This window comes from Pyrgilauda ruficollis, unplaced genomic scaffold, assembly GCF_017590135.1.
Source record: "Pyrgilauda ruficollis isolate IOZ18807 unplaced genomic scaffold, ASM1759013v1 scaffold91, whole genome shotgun sequence".
Taxonomy (NCBI): Eukaryota; Metazoa; Chordata; class Aves; order Passeriformes; family Passeridae; genus Pyrgilauda; species Pyrgilauda ruficollis.
This window is the reverse complement of record NW_024531155.1, coordinates 881,814-897,094: the sequence shown is the minus strand read 5'-3', so window position 1 is coordinate 897,094 and position 15,281 is coordinate 881,814. Positions and strand designations below refer to the sequence as shown.

The 15,281-nt window shown below is 46.9% G+C and overlaps 1 protein-coding gene across 1 annotated transcript in view; it reads right to left on the bottom strand.

Annotated features, from left to right (window-relative positions):
* Nucleotides 1-2,223: 2,223 nt before the first annotated feature.
* Nucleotides 2,224-15,281, bottom strand: part of TTC29 (tetratricopeptide repeat domain 29) — a 122,696-nt gene continuing 109,638 nt past the window's right edge. Inside the window, exons 10-11 of the mRNA XM_041489252.1 lie at nt 13,670-13,730; nt 2,224-2,344 (exon numbers count right to left, since the gene is read on the bottom strand). Of these exons, the coding sequence (XP_041345186.1) occupies nt 2,224-2,344; nt 13,670-13,730 (182 nt within the window). The remainder of the gene's footprint in view (nt 2,345-13,669; nt 13,731-15,281) is intronic.

Sequence of the window (15,281 nt, the reverse complement as noted above, 5' to 3'; positions counted from 1 at the left end):
CGGGGCCCTCCGCGCCCGCGCAGCCCCCGCGCCCCTTCCCGCCCCGGCCCGCTGAGGATGGGGGCGAGTCCTCGTTTTCCCTCCCCGAATGCTCTCTCGGGGGAAACCCCAGCAGTGCCCACTCCTGGGACAGCGCGGCTGGATTGTGATCCCGGCGCGGTGACCCGGGGTGGGGAGGATGGGGGGACAAGGTTCCCCTCCCTCCCTCCTTTACGGTTGTTATTTTGGCAGGTGAGACCCCCGAGCCCTCCCGGAGGAGGGAGCCCTGCGGCGCAGGAGGGGAACCTGTCCGGCGGCTGCGGCTCAGCGCGCCCCGCAAAGGTAAAGGAGGGGCTTGGGGGAAAGACGACACTTCGCAAGGCAGCGGGGCGGCGGGTGGGGGACAGAAAAAGAATCACATCCCACCAGCCAAAAAATCCCCCAGGAAAACCCGCGGTTTCCCCCGGACAGCCGGGACCCCCTCCCCAGGGCAGGGCAGATCCTGACCTGCTGACTCGGCTCCTCCGTGCCGGAGCCTCCCGGAGGCCGGGCAGGGCCGGGGGTGGGCGGGCAGGAGCCGCGGCCGCTGCGCGGGTAGGTCACGCCTTCCCTGGCCCGGGGCCGGGCCCTCAGCTGGCACTTGTTGACAAAACAAGAAAAAAAAAAAAAAATAAAAGCAAGAAATAGAAAGAAACCAACCAAAACCCTATCCCCAAACTGGCCACGACCCTCGAACGAAAACAGCGGAGAGAAAAAAGAGGCGCTCGCAGCGCGCTGGGCGGCAGCTGGGACACCCCTGGAGCGAGTGTGTGTGCGGGATTCGGCTCCGCAGATGGGCCCCCGGCCCTGCCCAGTTCTCCGTGGGGTCAGCGCTGCCCGGCCGGGTCGGTCTGGACCCCTGCGGGCGCTGGGCACTGTGTCCCGCAGCGGCACAGCCGCCCCCTGCCCGCTGCCAGCCCCAGCGGGACGAGCCTTCGGCCTCCTCCTCCTCCCCGGGAAAGCCGGGCGGCCCCGGGGCAGGCGGAGCTGTGCCGCCGTGCGCGGCTGGCGGAGCGGGCTCGGAGCCCCGCGGAGTTTGCGCGGGTGGCGCTGGGCCCGGGGGCTGCGAGCCCCTTCGGGCTGCGGCATCGCTCGGCGGCGCGGCGGGGCTGGGCTGGGCTCGCCTCCCCGTTTATACAGAACAGGGTCATTTACATAAAGTCCTTAAGGCAAATAACTGTTGGGGCTCTAATTTATATCTGATCGAAAATTAGCCGTCATTATGCGCTCCATTAGCAGCGTCTTTAATGTGCTTCTAAGCACCATTTGTCAAGCGGCTTGTTAATATCCTTCAAGTCTTTAAAGTTGAGAGCTCATTAAAGAGTGCGCTCTGTTATTGATGTAATTTAGATGAGTTTGGAGGAGCGAGTGCGCCGCGGACAACCTGGATGAGCGGGGAGAGGCTGGGGCAGCCCGGGGGGCCGGGGAGCAGCACCCCGGGCGCGGTGTCCCCTCACGGTCGCCCCTCACGGCGGCGCCGGGCCCGGGCCGGGCCCGCTCCGTGCCGGGGCCGCGGGAGCCTCTCCGGGCCGAGGCGGAGTAAACCCGGTTAATGGTGTGCAGACGTGACTCCGCCGCCTCTCCTCCACTCCATCGGAAGAGCATAAAGGCCAATAAATTACCTCCGCTGCTTATCTGAAAATCCATCTATCCTGTCGCCTTTTTTTCCCCCCTCCGCTGGAGGAGGTCGCGTTTGTGCAACACGCTGAAGCCACCCCTCGAGGGCGAGCTGTGGGGCAGCGCCCTCCGGCTCCCCCCGGGGGCTCCGGGGCCCGGCTCGGCCCCTCCCCGCCCCAAATCCTGCCGAAACCAGGTGCTTGTGGAGGCAACCCCGGCTGAGCTCCGTGTCCCCCCTCCCCCGGGCAGTGCGGGGGCTGGAGAGGAGGGTCCTCCTCCGCGCCGCCGTCCCCGGGCTTCCCCCGGGCAAAAGCAATAAAGCGGGTAATTAGAGTGCTAAAGACGGATGTAAATAACGGGGAGGAGGCGGCGGTGACAGGCGTGCGACGGGGCCGCTGCCCCCGGGCATGAGGAAAGGAGCCCCGCGGTGCCCGCCCCGAGGCTCTGTGAGGGCTGCGCGCTGCCCCAGCGGCCGGAGGGCACCGGCAATTCAGGAGGGACTCACCGCCCATCACAGTCTCCCTGGCCCCGGGACCCCCAGGGCAGAGGGGCTGCGGTGGGGGGGCTGCTGCAGGTATCAGCAGCCTTTCAAACCCCGCTGCAGCCCGGCAGCCCCAGCGCAGGGGCTCCTTTCACAGAGGCTTCTGTCAAAGGGGTGTCTCCTTCGCCCCACGGCCCCAGGTACACGCGGACACCCCAGGGATTTATCCTAGAAGTGTAAACAGCCACGTGTGTGATCCAGCCCTGCTCAGCTCTCAGGCAGTGAGCCCAGGGGTGCTCCCCATCAGAGCAGGGTGAGGGGCGCATCCAGCCCTCACATGACAGACGGCTGCTCCTGACCAGCTAGGCACATCTTCTGCACTTTGCATGCTCTAGCATGAGGTGTCCTAGTCCTAGAGTCTGGAGATGACATGTCCTAGAGCCACCACTTCTATATTGGTCCCCAGAACTCTCTGCACAGAGGAAGAGAAAAATACCCTCAAGGGAGTGAGGGAAAACACCGCTGTGGGTGGGCAGAAGCATGAGGCACAAGGAGCCACCAGGCAGCCCGAGGGTGATGTGATGAGTTGTCCTTGCAGATGTGCCCTTAGTGATTGTCACCAGGAGCATGCAGGAGCTGCAGCAGAGTGGCACATGGCCCTGAGCTGGCCTCTGTTGGCTGTGTCCATCTGCATGTGGCACCTGGGGACTGGGCACACGTGGGTGGCCTGCTGGATTTGAGGAAGGCTCGCTGCGTGATGGGAAGCCCTTTCTTACTCATCTTTTCACTCACTCGTAGATTTTCTCTTGCCTGTGGCACTACATTATTTTGGGGAGAAAACCATGAACTAGGTAGGATAAACTTTGAGAATGCACAATTTTAGGGAGGACAATTACAGGGAGATACCTTTATCTGTATTGAACAAAGCCATTCCAAACCAGGATGTCAAACACAGACTTTGCCCATGCCAGGTGGGGAGGGAAACCTATGGAAGAGTCTCATGGTATGACCATGCCAACATTTCATAGCAGCAGTGGCTGCAGCTTTTACAAAAGTAAAAAGCAGCTCAGTTTCTTGTGAAATTTTGTGGGCAGAACTTGTGGATGTGCAGCAGCAAATGAACCATGTCCTGTTCTCACCCTGGACACCCTTGTGGGGGGGTTCTGGCAGTAACACATGTGGCAATGCCCGCTGTGCCAAAGAAGGGTGTGATGAGCAGGGCTTGGGCAAACCTCGGCATAATAAAAGCTTCCACCCCACAGGTACACACAAGCATACAGACACAGCAGATGTTAGGTAAAACAAAGCAAAAAGTGTCACCTTTTGAAATAGTTTTTACATCCTGAGTTGCAAAATTTCTTTCCTGATTGCTCTTCTTTTTAGAAATACAGATTCTTTAAGAATAGAGTCTTAAAATGCAGCATCTTTTAAAATGACTGTGAATGGACACATCTGGTGCTTGATACTAACCCTCCCAAATTTCTACTACAAAAAGTGTCTCACCACCCTCTCAGTGAAGCCGAGGGCATGGGAACCTTGGAGGCCTCCCAGTTCAGCCCCGCTGGAGCCTGGGCCAGCAGCACAGGTCAGCAGCTCCGGGCTGTGCCTGCACCAGGGAACGAGGCAGGGCAGGGCACCAGGCTGGCCACAGACAGCTCTGCCTCGGCTGTGCTGGCTGGGGCCGATGAACACCCACCCAAGCAGTGCCTGGCCATGGGCTGGGGACAGGGTCTGCCCCAAGCAGGCTGTTCAGTGGTGCCCACACTGTTCTGGGGAGGCAGGGGAATAGAGGAAGGGAATCAGCTGTCACACAGTGCTGCTTGGCCCCGGGCTGGAGCACAGCTCCCAGCTGGTTCTGCAGACTGGCAGGGATGCAGCCACCAGAGACCACCCACCACTTACCCAAAGCTTTCTCTCTTCTGTAAAGCCTTTTTCTTCCCTGCTGGGAGGTCAGGCTGTGTTTGGCCTGGATATGAAGACCAGAGTTGCTTCCCCCAGCAAGCTGAGCTGCTTTGTCTCCCTGCCCCAGGCAGCAGCACTTCCATCTCGTGGAATAGTCTGGATTAGAGCCAGACAGCTGCTGGGCTCTTGCCCCCACGCAGGTTTGCCAGGCAATGGCACCAGGACTTTGTGAGGTTCTGACCTCTCCAAGGACCCTACTGCCTGTCCTTTGGATGATCCCAGAGCAGCCCTGCATCCCAGTGGCCCCACATGTCTGCTGATGAACAGGGATGGGTCAGGCATGGGATGGGGCCACAGGGCTGCTCTCCCAGGCAGTTCATGGGGATGGAGCATGAAGCAGCCTGGGAAGGTGGGTTTGCCTTCTTTTAGACAGCTGTTAAAATGTTTTCATTTAATCAGCCACAGCACGCACAGCTCAGTAAAACAGCTGGCACGCGGGCTGATGTGCGGGGATGTGTAATTTTGATTCCTACCTTTCTGTTTCAAAGCTGTGTCGTTTTCAGCACTTTGATCCAGAGACTAAACTTATTGTGGCATATTTATGTATATGACATTTTCGTTCGCTCCTTTATTTATTTATTTCTGCAAAACACAACACTGACAAGGTTTCTAGTACCGAGGCAGAGATGCTCTCTGAAGGAAAACACACAGACCAAAACTCCAGCATGTGCTCCAAGAGTCCTGTTTTATATATGTCACAGGCTCCAATGGCAGGAGCAGTGGCAAAGGGTGGAAGAGCTCATGCAGGAAAAGGAAAAACCAGCTCAGCTTGGGGGTGAGTGACAGTGTATTTAATGCTTCATTCCAATGGACTGTGTTTTAGTTTTATAAGGATGCATTTTTCTAGAGTTTTTCAAGTCTTTCAGGGTCATTATGGCAACTCAGTACTTTTACCCTTCCCTGATAGCAGTGTACTGATCCCCACAACATTCCCAGGAAGCAGGGATGTGCTGCTATCCAACCCTACAGCAGAGGAATACAGAGAAGTTCAGGATGGATGAGGAAATGGAAAGAGGTTTCCCAAGTCCTAAGAGGGCTCTTAGAACCAACCCTGCCCCATCTGAAAACACCTCCAAAAGGCTGAACCAATACCTCCCTTCAATATCTCACTCCCAGGACACTGGCAGTATGAGATACATCATGAAATACTCATTTCCCCTAGAAGCACAGCAGTTTTTTTAAAGCTCAGCCTCAGATGCACTGCAGTGGGGAGTGAAAGCTGATTTACCCTGAATTTGGGCCTTTATGTTGGGTTCTCTGGTGTCAAATAAGTCACAAACTCTGGCTGACATTAGAGGATGGAGCATCAATAAATCCTCTTGTGTGGGGATTTCAGTACATATGATTTTCTGCCTTTTCCCTTGTGTGGGACAGACATGGGGTCTGTCACCTCTGCTGCACAAAACCTGTGGGGATAGATCCACAGCTAAACCACTTCCCTGTCTGTTCCATTGGCCTGAAGTGGGCTTAAAACAATTTTAAAACTGGTTTGAGGCTTGGGGAGGTACAAACAGAGGCACAAACAGACAAGGACAGTCGTGTGGAGTGTGGTTCCCCCAGGAAGGGAAGGGGAAGCCAGGAAGCCAGGTCCCATCCATGACTGAGCCACCTGAGGAAGAGATGCTGCTCGTGTGGACATTTCAGCACTTGGGGCACCTCCTTCACCCTTTCCTGCCTCCCAGACAGCTTCTGTTCCAACAATCCTTATCCTCCCAGTGCAGCAGCAGCCTGAATGCAGCTCTGATGGCTGAGGCTGGCATTTTTTACGTGGGTCCTCCTGTCCATGGACACGTGAACACAAACAGCCCTGTTACCTACATGGAAGCAGGACAACTCATTTCTGTAGAAATATTTTGAACATTCTCAGCAACAGTTTCAGAAGGTCTTGGGCTTCACATTAAGAGAGCCCTGACATGTTAAAAATTTAACTGGGAAAACCCAGAAGGTTAAATTAAAAAAAAAATTAAATTACTCCTTGAAAAGCGACAGAGGAATTGCTGGGACTGTTAATTTCTCAACTTTGGAAAAGACTCTTTGACTCATACACCTCCAAACTGAATCCCTGGGCAGTGCTGACACCAACCCTCCCTTCACCCCTCCAAGATCACTTCCCTTCTTTGCCCTATGGATGTTTGTGAGCCAACTCTTCTTCTTTCCTTCTTGCCCAGAGGAAATCACCAGGTGGCTGGGCTGCTTCCTTGGGTTTTGTGTCAGATCTCAGTGAGATCTCAACCATGTGCATGTTTTAGGCATGACAATCTTCGAACTATCCCTGACTGAATAGAGAAAAATCAGAAGCTTTTCTCACATAATGGTACCTTATATCTGAAGGAGGAAAACCACCTGCAATTACAGGAGAAATATAACACTGAATGTGGTTCATTTTCAGTCCAGGCTTTCTAGGAAGATGTTGTTCCACCTTTCCTCTCACTACAAAATTGCCTGCCTTGCCTTGATCTGGGAAAGAACTGTGCTCAGATTACGGGCAAATACGATAAACCAACATCTCAGAACACGTGTAGTTCTTTATTTTGAGGTACCTGTAGGCACTTTTGGCTGGCATTTCATCAGATCTGTCTTCTTTCTACTGAGGCAGAATCACTCTGATACTGTAAAACAACATTGCTTGCTACCTTACACCCTAGGCAGTGAGCTGTAACTAAGATGCACACGTGCAACCTGGTATTTTTTTCTGCCAAACACCTCTGCAAAGCCAGCTGCACGACAGTGTCACATATATAAGTCATTGTATTGCCCTGCTGACACCCCCTGGTTAGAAGTACCCTGCTTTTCTGGAGCTGAAAATCCTCCTGGAGTACAAAATTGCCAGAAGAATAAAAATTGCAATTACAAACCTTAATATGCAGTATTGATGTGTTCATTTCAATATTACATTTCTGTGGCAAGTTTTTCCATCATGTGTTGTTCAGTCATGTTGGGACAATTCCTTAAATAATGTAGAGGCACTTCATCATGGAACAACATCTGAGGTGATTTACAGTTCCATCTTTTAGCAGCACACCTGTAAATTTCTATAAATAATGCTAAGCCCTATTAAAGAGACATCAGGGTGCTTCCAGACAGAGGGAATTAATGGGGAAGCAGTTGTGGATGATCCTGGATAAAAGCACTGCCAGTTGGGGTAGTTCCAGTACACAGGCCTGCACAGTCCACAGCCAGGCCTGAAGGGGAAGTTGTGGGAGGTCCAATCAAGTTGTGGAATGGCAGAGTTTGGAAGGCATTCAGCAACAGGCTGGTGTCCAGAGATCAGTGACATTCCAGGCTTAAGTACCTTTGTTTCTCTTGAGGCTGTAATGGAATTTTTACAGGCAAGATGTTTGCAGCAAAGCTTAATTTGAAAGAGCTCCTCATTTTTACTTCTTACTGTATCACGTCTTCATTCAGCAGCAAGGATAAAATGAAGGAAGGCTGTGAAGCATTGGAAATGTGGAGGCAGAGGAGACTTTGAATGAAGGTGAAGAAGGAAAAAAATGGGTCTAAGGAAAAGTGGGGAAGAAAGAGCAAATGGGGAAAGGATACAGTAGGCTCAAAAAGATCAGATTTACTGTCATTTGTATTTGTGTGTCAACTGAAAACCTTTTATCTGGGGGGTGAGATTGTGACTTAGTTCTGCTATAAATATCCACCTACCTGAAGAAAAATTTATTTCTTTTTAATGATGCAATGCTGTATGTGGAAAATGGTGAGAAAATAGGATCAAGCTCCTAACCAAGGACTGGCCATGGCAAACAAGACAAAATATGGAAAGTATTTACCCCAAATGAGTGATCATCATGCAAGGAGGCAAAAAAAAAAACAGCTAAAGATGGCAGGACCACATCAAACTATGAAATAAACCTTTTTAGCTCATAGTGCTGCTACCAACACCTGCGCTTCAATGGTGCTGAAGATGATTCCCAGGTAGAAATTCAAAAGGCCCCAGTAGAGAGATCAGGAAAGGAAAGATGACCCATAATTCAGGGCTGCCACATGCAGATTTTTACTTCAGCTTGCAATACTTGTGAAGACATTGATGCCTTTGCTTCAGAAGTCAAGAGCTGACCTGTCCTTCTATTACAGGAGAGCTGTCACAGGAAGGAGCTTTAGCACACACTTGGAATGCTCTTCAAAGGCTCAGAAATCAGAGGGAAAAGTATTAGAGCTTCCTCTTATCTTCCTTGAACAACAGCTCTGACCTGTGCCTGAGATTAGACTGAACCAAGCTCACTCTATTTCAGAGGTGCAATAGCCTCTTCCTGGCTCATGTAGTCACCACCACGACAGGCTCAGGAGTCTGGGTTTGGTTCCTCAGTCTTTTAGCTGATGAAGACCACTATATATTTCCAGCACCTTTTTCCTTTGAAAAAATAGTTAACTTCAGTCTCACAGTCCTGAAGATATTTCACTCTTGTCTGATATTAAGACATGTACAACAGGGACTGCAGAAATGAATCACAACATCTGATGGTGAGATTAAACCCAGCAGCTTTCAAGGGAAAGTGCATTGTCTCACTGATGGAAATACCCCAGCTCCCTACAGTGGGATGTGGGATCTGGGAGAAACAGAGAGGGTGACTGAGGCAAGCATACTTCTTGCAAATATATTAGTTTAGTTTTTTTAATATTTTACTTTCCTCACCTTTACAGCTTGTTTTTTTTTTATGTACTTTGTATAAACTATGAAGTTTTGTGGCACAGATAGTTTCAGAAAGTTATTTTCTAGGCAGGTTACACTATCCTGAATTTTGTAGTCAGGAAGAAGGAGATAAAAACCCTAGAGCATGACTGGTGTGAGTGACCCCACCCAGGGACACTGATTGAACATCACCTATTCCAAGGCGGTTTGGTGTGTGTGTGTAGAAGTGCAGTCTTGAGCAGGCGTTCATGTTTCTGCCAAAAGCAGTGCAGAGCCTGAATGTGTCAGTGATGTTGCCCTCCAAGAACAGAGGTTTGTAGAGGCAAAATAAAAGCAAAGCCCTAATTTATAAAAATATTCTAATATCACAGAGCTCCTCTGAGAGTATCAAGGCTCAGCAGATGTGAAAGCTCATTGCAATTCAGAATGTTAAAGGGGTTGTTGTGAGAGAGAAGCAACCAGGAGGTGGAAAGCAAGTAATCCTGAACTTCCCTTACCATAAATAAAATTTGGTTTAATCTGTATTGCAAGCAGCCATCAGTGTCAAGGAAACATTTTTTTCCTGGTACTTGTGTGGAAAGAGAGTGTCCAATTTCCTCAGCCAAGTGACACTGAGGAGCTGGGAGGCAGACAGCTCTTATGAAAGCAAACAGCAAAAAATAACAGTGACCACTGGGCTTCAGGGAGGGCTCTTTGATGTTTTTAAAGGCATTGCTATGGTTAAGTCCAGATTTAAGTCACTACAATTGTAAACTGTGAACCTGTGGCCAGATGGGACAATGTTTTCTGACAGTCCAGGAAGACCAGGAGCAGTGTTGCCAGGGATAGAACAGCTCAGTGCAGGAGGCAGTAGCCTTTCCAAGCTCATTTACCTCTGTGTATGGATAAGTATGTCCCAAATGAGGGGCTGGATGTGCCAGTTAGAAAAGCTACCTCCCAGAAACAAGGGCTACCTCTCATCTGTCTGTCTGGTATAGGTGATCTCAATCCTAGCTGGGTTTGGAGTCGAGTAGGAGTCAGGAGCTACTGCCACTCCCAGACACTCATCTTAGGATGCTCAAGCTCCCAGTCTCTGGCTCATCCATGTGCTACTGAAAATCTGCTGGGCACTGGTTTCCTGTCCCATGTCTCCCATGTTGGGAGACCAAGTTACAGAACTGGGCTGGAGAATGAGCAGCTACTGGGACTATTCGAGTTTTGTCCCCCCCCAGGATCCTCCCCAGCTCCTGGAGACTCCAGGCCGTGTCAAAAGAGGGCTTACACATGGAAATACCCATTAACATGTTTATCTTCAAAGACAGCACACACATTCTATCTACTTGTAAGCATTTGTGTGGCAAATATAGAGGTATTACGAAATTATGTTGTCAAACAAGACACAGGTTAAAAAAAAAAAAAAAAGTCCTCATTTTCTTCTTTGTAGGAGCTGTCTTCAGAAATACCTGCCTGAATCTCAGGATAAAGTCCTTGGTGCATGCCATTTCTGAGGGCTGAGTTCTTACCTTATGAGTAATAGCTGAATCTCATAGAACTACTCAAGATTTTAACCCATTTATTGCATTTTTACATGTATGTTATTGCTTCTTCCAGTTACAATCTACTTTTTCCTAGCAGGAAACTAAGATGTGGCTTTAGTAATACCTATCATCAATCTTATTTATTCCATCTATTTCCAGGTAATTATATATAGAGTATTTCTTAGTCTATATTCGGATGGCCTATTTAGAGATGAATGGATTCCTTCCAGAATGGCAATGACCTTTCTGTGACTCAAACATTAATTTTCTAAATGGCATCACAGGTGAAATACCTTATACATCATCATAATTAACAAGATACACCCTATTAATGCTCAGAAAACATGCTTTTCATAATTATAGACAGAATCCTTTCTGAGATACAACCTTCTTCTCTGCTACAAATTGTTAGTCAATACCACTGGATACATGCACAGCAAAACCTACTAAAGCCCTACTCAAAAAAGCAACCTTAATTGCCAACCTAACATATCCTAGACACCCACAAAATGTAGATTTTAGAGACATTACACTTCAGAACCATTCAGATATTCATCTGCTGTAATATGTTTGACAAGTCTCTGGTTTGAAATGGACTGGCATTACAGGCTAAATTGCTCTGCTTGCTTTCCTAAGTAAAGTCAACTCTGCCTGTGATTTCCGAGAGCAGAGAGAAAGTTGTAAACTGCAATCCGTACTCTCACGAGTCCTCCTTCCTGATTGCAAATGAAGGGTCAGGATATCAGGTGCTTTCTGGTAAAACTTGGAGGAAGGATTGTAAGGACAAAGAAGGAGTCAGGGTGGAGAATAACTGTGTTTCACAAGAGTTCCTTAAAGCAATTAAAGCACCTCTCATGGCAAGAGACAAAAGAAGCTCCATGACACCAATGTGAGCTCTGATCCCCACAGACCTTACAGGCAGGGCTGTGTCTGACGAGACATCAGCAAAGGGAAGTGATGTTGGGAGAGCACTGCTAATTCAGAGTGGTGACTTTTCTTCTGCAGCAGCACTGGGTGGGCACTTCAGCCAAGTGCAGTGAGCACTGTGCTTTCAGCTGGGGTGTGGGAGGTGCTCACCGGGGCTGCCGTGACCCATGCAGCTCTGACTGCTCCCAGCAGCGGAGAGCTTTATTCCAGGATCCTGTCCAAACAATGACGCAGGGAACAACATCCTGCCCAACCTCCTGGCCCCATTAATTTGAAGGGGGAAGTGCCTTCGTTTTGCCACTGAAAAGGTCTGCAAGGGGCTGAACAACACCTGCATTCTGCCAGAATGAGAGTTACTCATCGGACAAATTGTTCCAGGGATGGAAGACAGGTATATTTAGCACAATAAACACAATTTGCTCCCAAAGCTTACTGACTTTCAAGAACAGAACACACATTGCTGTAGGATGATGGATTTCCCCTTATTTTTATTAAAAGCTGCATGATGAAAAAGTGTTAAAAAGTATGGGAGAGTTAATGCTCTAGGGGATTAATTCATGACCATTTTTCACAAGTGTATCAGAGTTATCATGTAGTAACGAGTATAACTGGCAAAAAATAGTGAAAATAATGGATGCTGTTTAACATAACTACACAATAACTTTTGAGACACAAAACCAGAATGTTCAGTTCCTGCAGAAATGTACATGGGGTTAAAAGCCATTAGGAATTTAGAAACTTACCCTTGATAAATTGATAATTGTCTTTTCTAGAATCTTGGCATAGTTTATGTTATGTACTTTTTTTTTTTTTTTTTTTTTTTTTTTTTTTTTTACTATGAAGGTCAAATTCAATTATGTAATTTCTTTTGACAATATTTTGACAAAAAAATTCCAAATATCTAAAATTAGCTGTCATGCTATATTTACAAAGATTAGAAAAGCTTGGAGATTAACAGGATTTTAAGATATTATTTGAAAAATTGTGCTGATTTTAGAATGTTTTTCTTATTTCATATCAATACTACTAAAATATAGGGGGGAAAATTAAGGGGTAAACAATACATATGTTTATATTTAATTTGTAGTCCAGTTTCTCTTTCTGGTTTCCATAAAATGTTTACCTCATTTTAACACTCAGCAAAGAGATTTGTTGCCTTGTGTGTGCATAATTGCACGTGGGAATATTTCTATACAACTTTTCAGCCTTGCAAAAGCCTTCTAAATTAACATTATTATAATAAGGATGGTGTTCAGACAATAAAGACATATAAACAAAAGAATAAAATTATTGAGCTATTTGTATTTAAATTGCATGTATACAGCATTTTGGATCAAAAATAGTCTAATAAGAGCTGGTTAATGATACATTTTTACTATTCTTTAACAGGGAGAAACCCTGTTGTCACATGTCAACCAAATACTCGGATTACAATCCTGAGGAAAACTGTGACTTGAGTTATTACTATGGTAAAAGCTAATGCTTGCTCAAACACCATCATAAAACCTGATTATAGGTCTAATGGACCTCGCTACAAACTCTGAGTCTGGAAACCTCTATTTAAAGAAAGGAATGGTTGGCTATTGGGAGTGATAAAGCTTTCTTTGTTTAGCTTAAAAGAGGGGGTTTTCTAATATGTGAAATTATGAATCATCAATTTTCCTAAATAAAATTCAAAGGTTCCAAATCCTGGTTTTATGTGTATTTTGCAAAGTGATAACTTCCATCTTCTCTCCTCTAACTCTTCTTAATGCCAACAGCGATAGCAGCAGGCTCTGAGGACTCGGTGTTCTCTGAGGACTGTGAAGACCACAGATGTCAGTGGGTCATGTGGGGAACCCACTGTTAGGAGTTTCATCAGCTCAAAGTGGGACACAATTTTTTACACAGACTCCAAAATCAGTGCTTCAGATTATTTACCAGAAAGAACCTAAGCAGAATTTTAGTTTACCTAATGGTGTGAAGCACAGAGTCACAGAATGGGTCAGGTTGGGAGGGGACCACATCTGGTCCCACCTCCAGGCAGGGTTATCCCACAGCACATGGCACTGGATTGCATCCAGATGGATTTTAAACAAACCTGGTCGTGTTTTGAGTCCAACCTGTGATATAGGTTGGATCAAAATTGCAGGTTGCACCATAGTGTCCCACCCAGGCTGGATCTATTCTGTTTCAGCTACAGCTGGACCCCACCATTACAGACATGCTAAATCACTGGTAGCTCTATGAACAAGTTTTTCTGAGAGGGACCACAATCTGGGATTTACAGAAAACTCTCCAGACACATTTGGAGCCTGATCTTACAAGGCATTGAGCATCTTGGATTCCCATTCATGTTTAATATCTTAACAGGAGGATCTTGACACTTTGGAAGACATTAAGAAATGGGGGCACAAAGTAAAAACTTTATATTCTACTACTCTTTGTTATTTTTTAAAAAAAATTATTTAAATGACAGATACTTTTTTGATAAAAAAATTTTAATGACAAAACCTTTACTGAAATTCCTACTTTGTTACACCACTCTTCTTGTACTCATACTTCATCTTCTCTGTCAATAAGCAGGCATCCTCTAGAACAAAAAACAGCAAATAGAAAAATGCTAAAATGTCACAAGTTTATGTATATACATCGGTATCTACATGTTTTATATTTGGGGTTGGCATCTAATTAATCAGATTTGTTTCTGTCTCAAAGGCTTATTTCTGTAAATTAAAAGTAATTACACGATCAAAGGCAATTAAATTCTAAAACTGGGAATATGTGTAAAAAAACTGAGGGAAGTGTGAATTCATTCATTTATGAGCAGGAAAAATATAATTATTTAGACATAGTAATACAGAGATGATGTGTAATTGCCTGTCAAAATCAGGTTAAGTATTGATAGCAATGACATTTTGTAAAAATCAGCACATTGATATAAAGTCTGCAGATTAAGAGCAAATGCTGTACCAGGAAGATCTTGAACTGTCTTGGACAGAGGCTCACAGAGGCTTTGAGGCACTTGTTTCTTCACTAGGTTCTGTTATTAAAAAAAAAAAAAGTGCATGAGTGTTTTAGACTTGCAACACTTTTAATGTTAAAAGGCCTAAATGGTTCAATTGAAAAACATGACCTACTGAAAAAAGTCACAAGAAAAGGAAATCTAAAAAACACAGAGGTGAGTCACATAAGATATAATTCTAGAAACACAGAACTGACAGGGGTTTCTGGTCTCATTTCTTGCCCTCCTGTGCAGCAGTTCTCCAACAGGACAGGTCTGGGTGGGACCAGCTGGGGAGCCAACAAGGGAGATACATTTGGGAGAAGACGATGGCCAAGACAGCGCTGAAAGATGGCAGGCAGGAGGAACACCATGCAGGGGAGGAATTGAGCAGGGCAGGAAGCAAGAGAAGGCTGCGACTTCTCAGTGGGGTCTTCCTCATGGGATGTGATCAGGGAACAGGTGGCTCGGAGGCCATGGCTTGACTCTGCAGTTCTTGACAGCCACAGAGTCCATTTGCTCCAGTGATGCTGTCTCATTCCTTCCTCACTCCGTTTCCACACCAAACTCCCTCCTCCTGGCTGCACTTTCTGCTCTGTTCCCAGGGACTCTCCAGCAACACACTTCCCTCTGCCTTGTTCCACCTACAACATCCCTGGGGCATTGTTCCTTATTTTGGGAACCACTGATCTGCTTCGCCTCCTCAAATGAAGAAAGTGCACATTATATCTAGTCCACCCCTGACATCTATTCTCCAAGGCTTCTGATGAAGGCTGTTTTCCAACATCCCTAATCTCTCTGTTTCAGTGCTTCACAGCCTTATTGCTCTGTTTCTTGCCTAATACTTAAGATAAATATTTATTGCAAATTAAACTGATTTTTCTCTTGTTCTACCTTTTGCAGACACAAAGAGCAATGGAACAGCCCTCTTTCAGAATAACTCCTTAGAGCTTGAGAGACTATTTTCCTTTCTGTAATCTTCTCTTTTGGAGGCTAAGAAAACACAGTCTCTTCAATATTTGAAAGGAATCATGTTTTCTTAACTGGATCCTCCTCAATTTGTCACTACCTCTTTGTACTGTGATGCCTAAAACTGGACTTTAGCTTTCAGTCACAGCAATACCAATGGTGTTTGTTTGG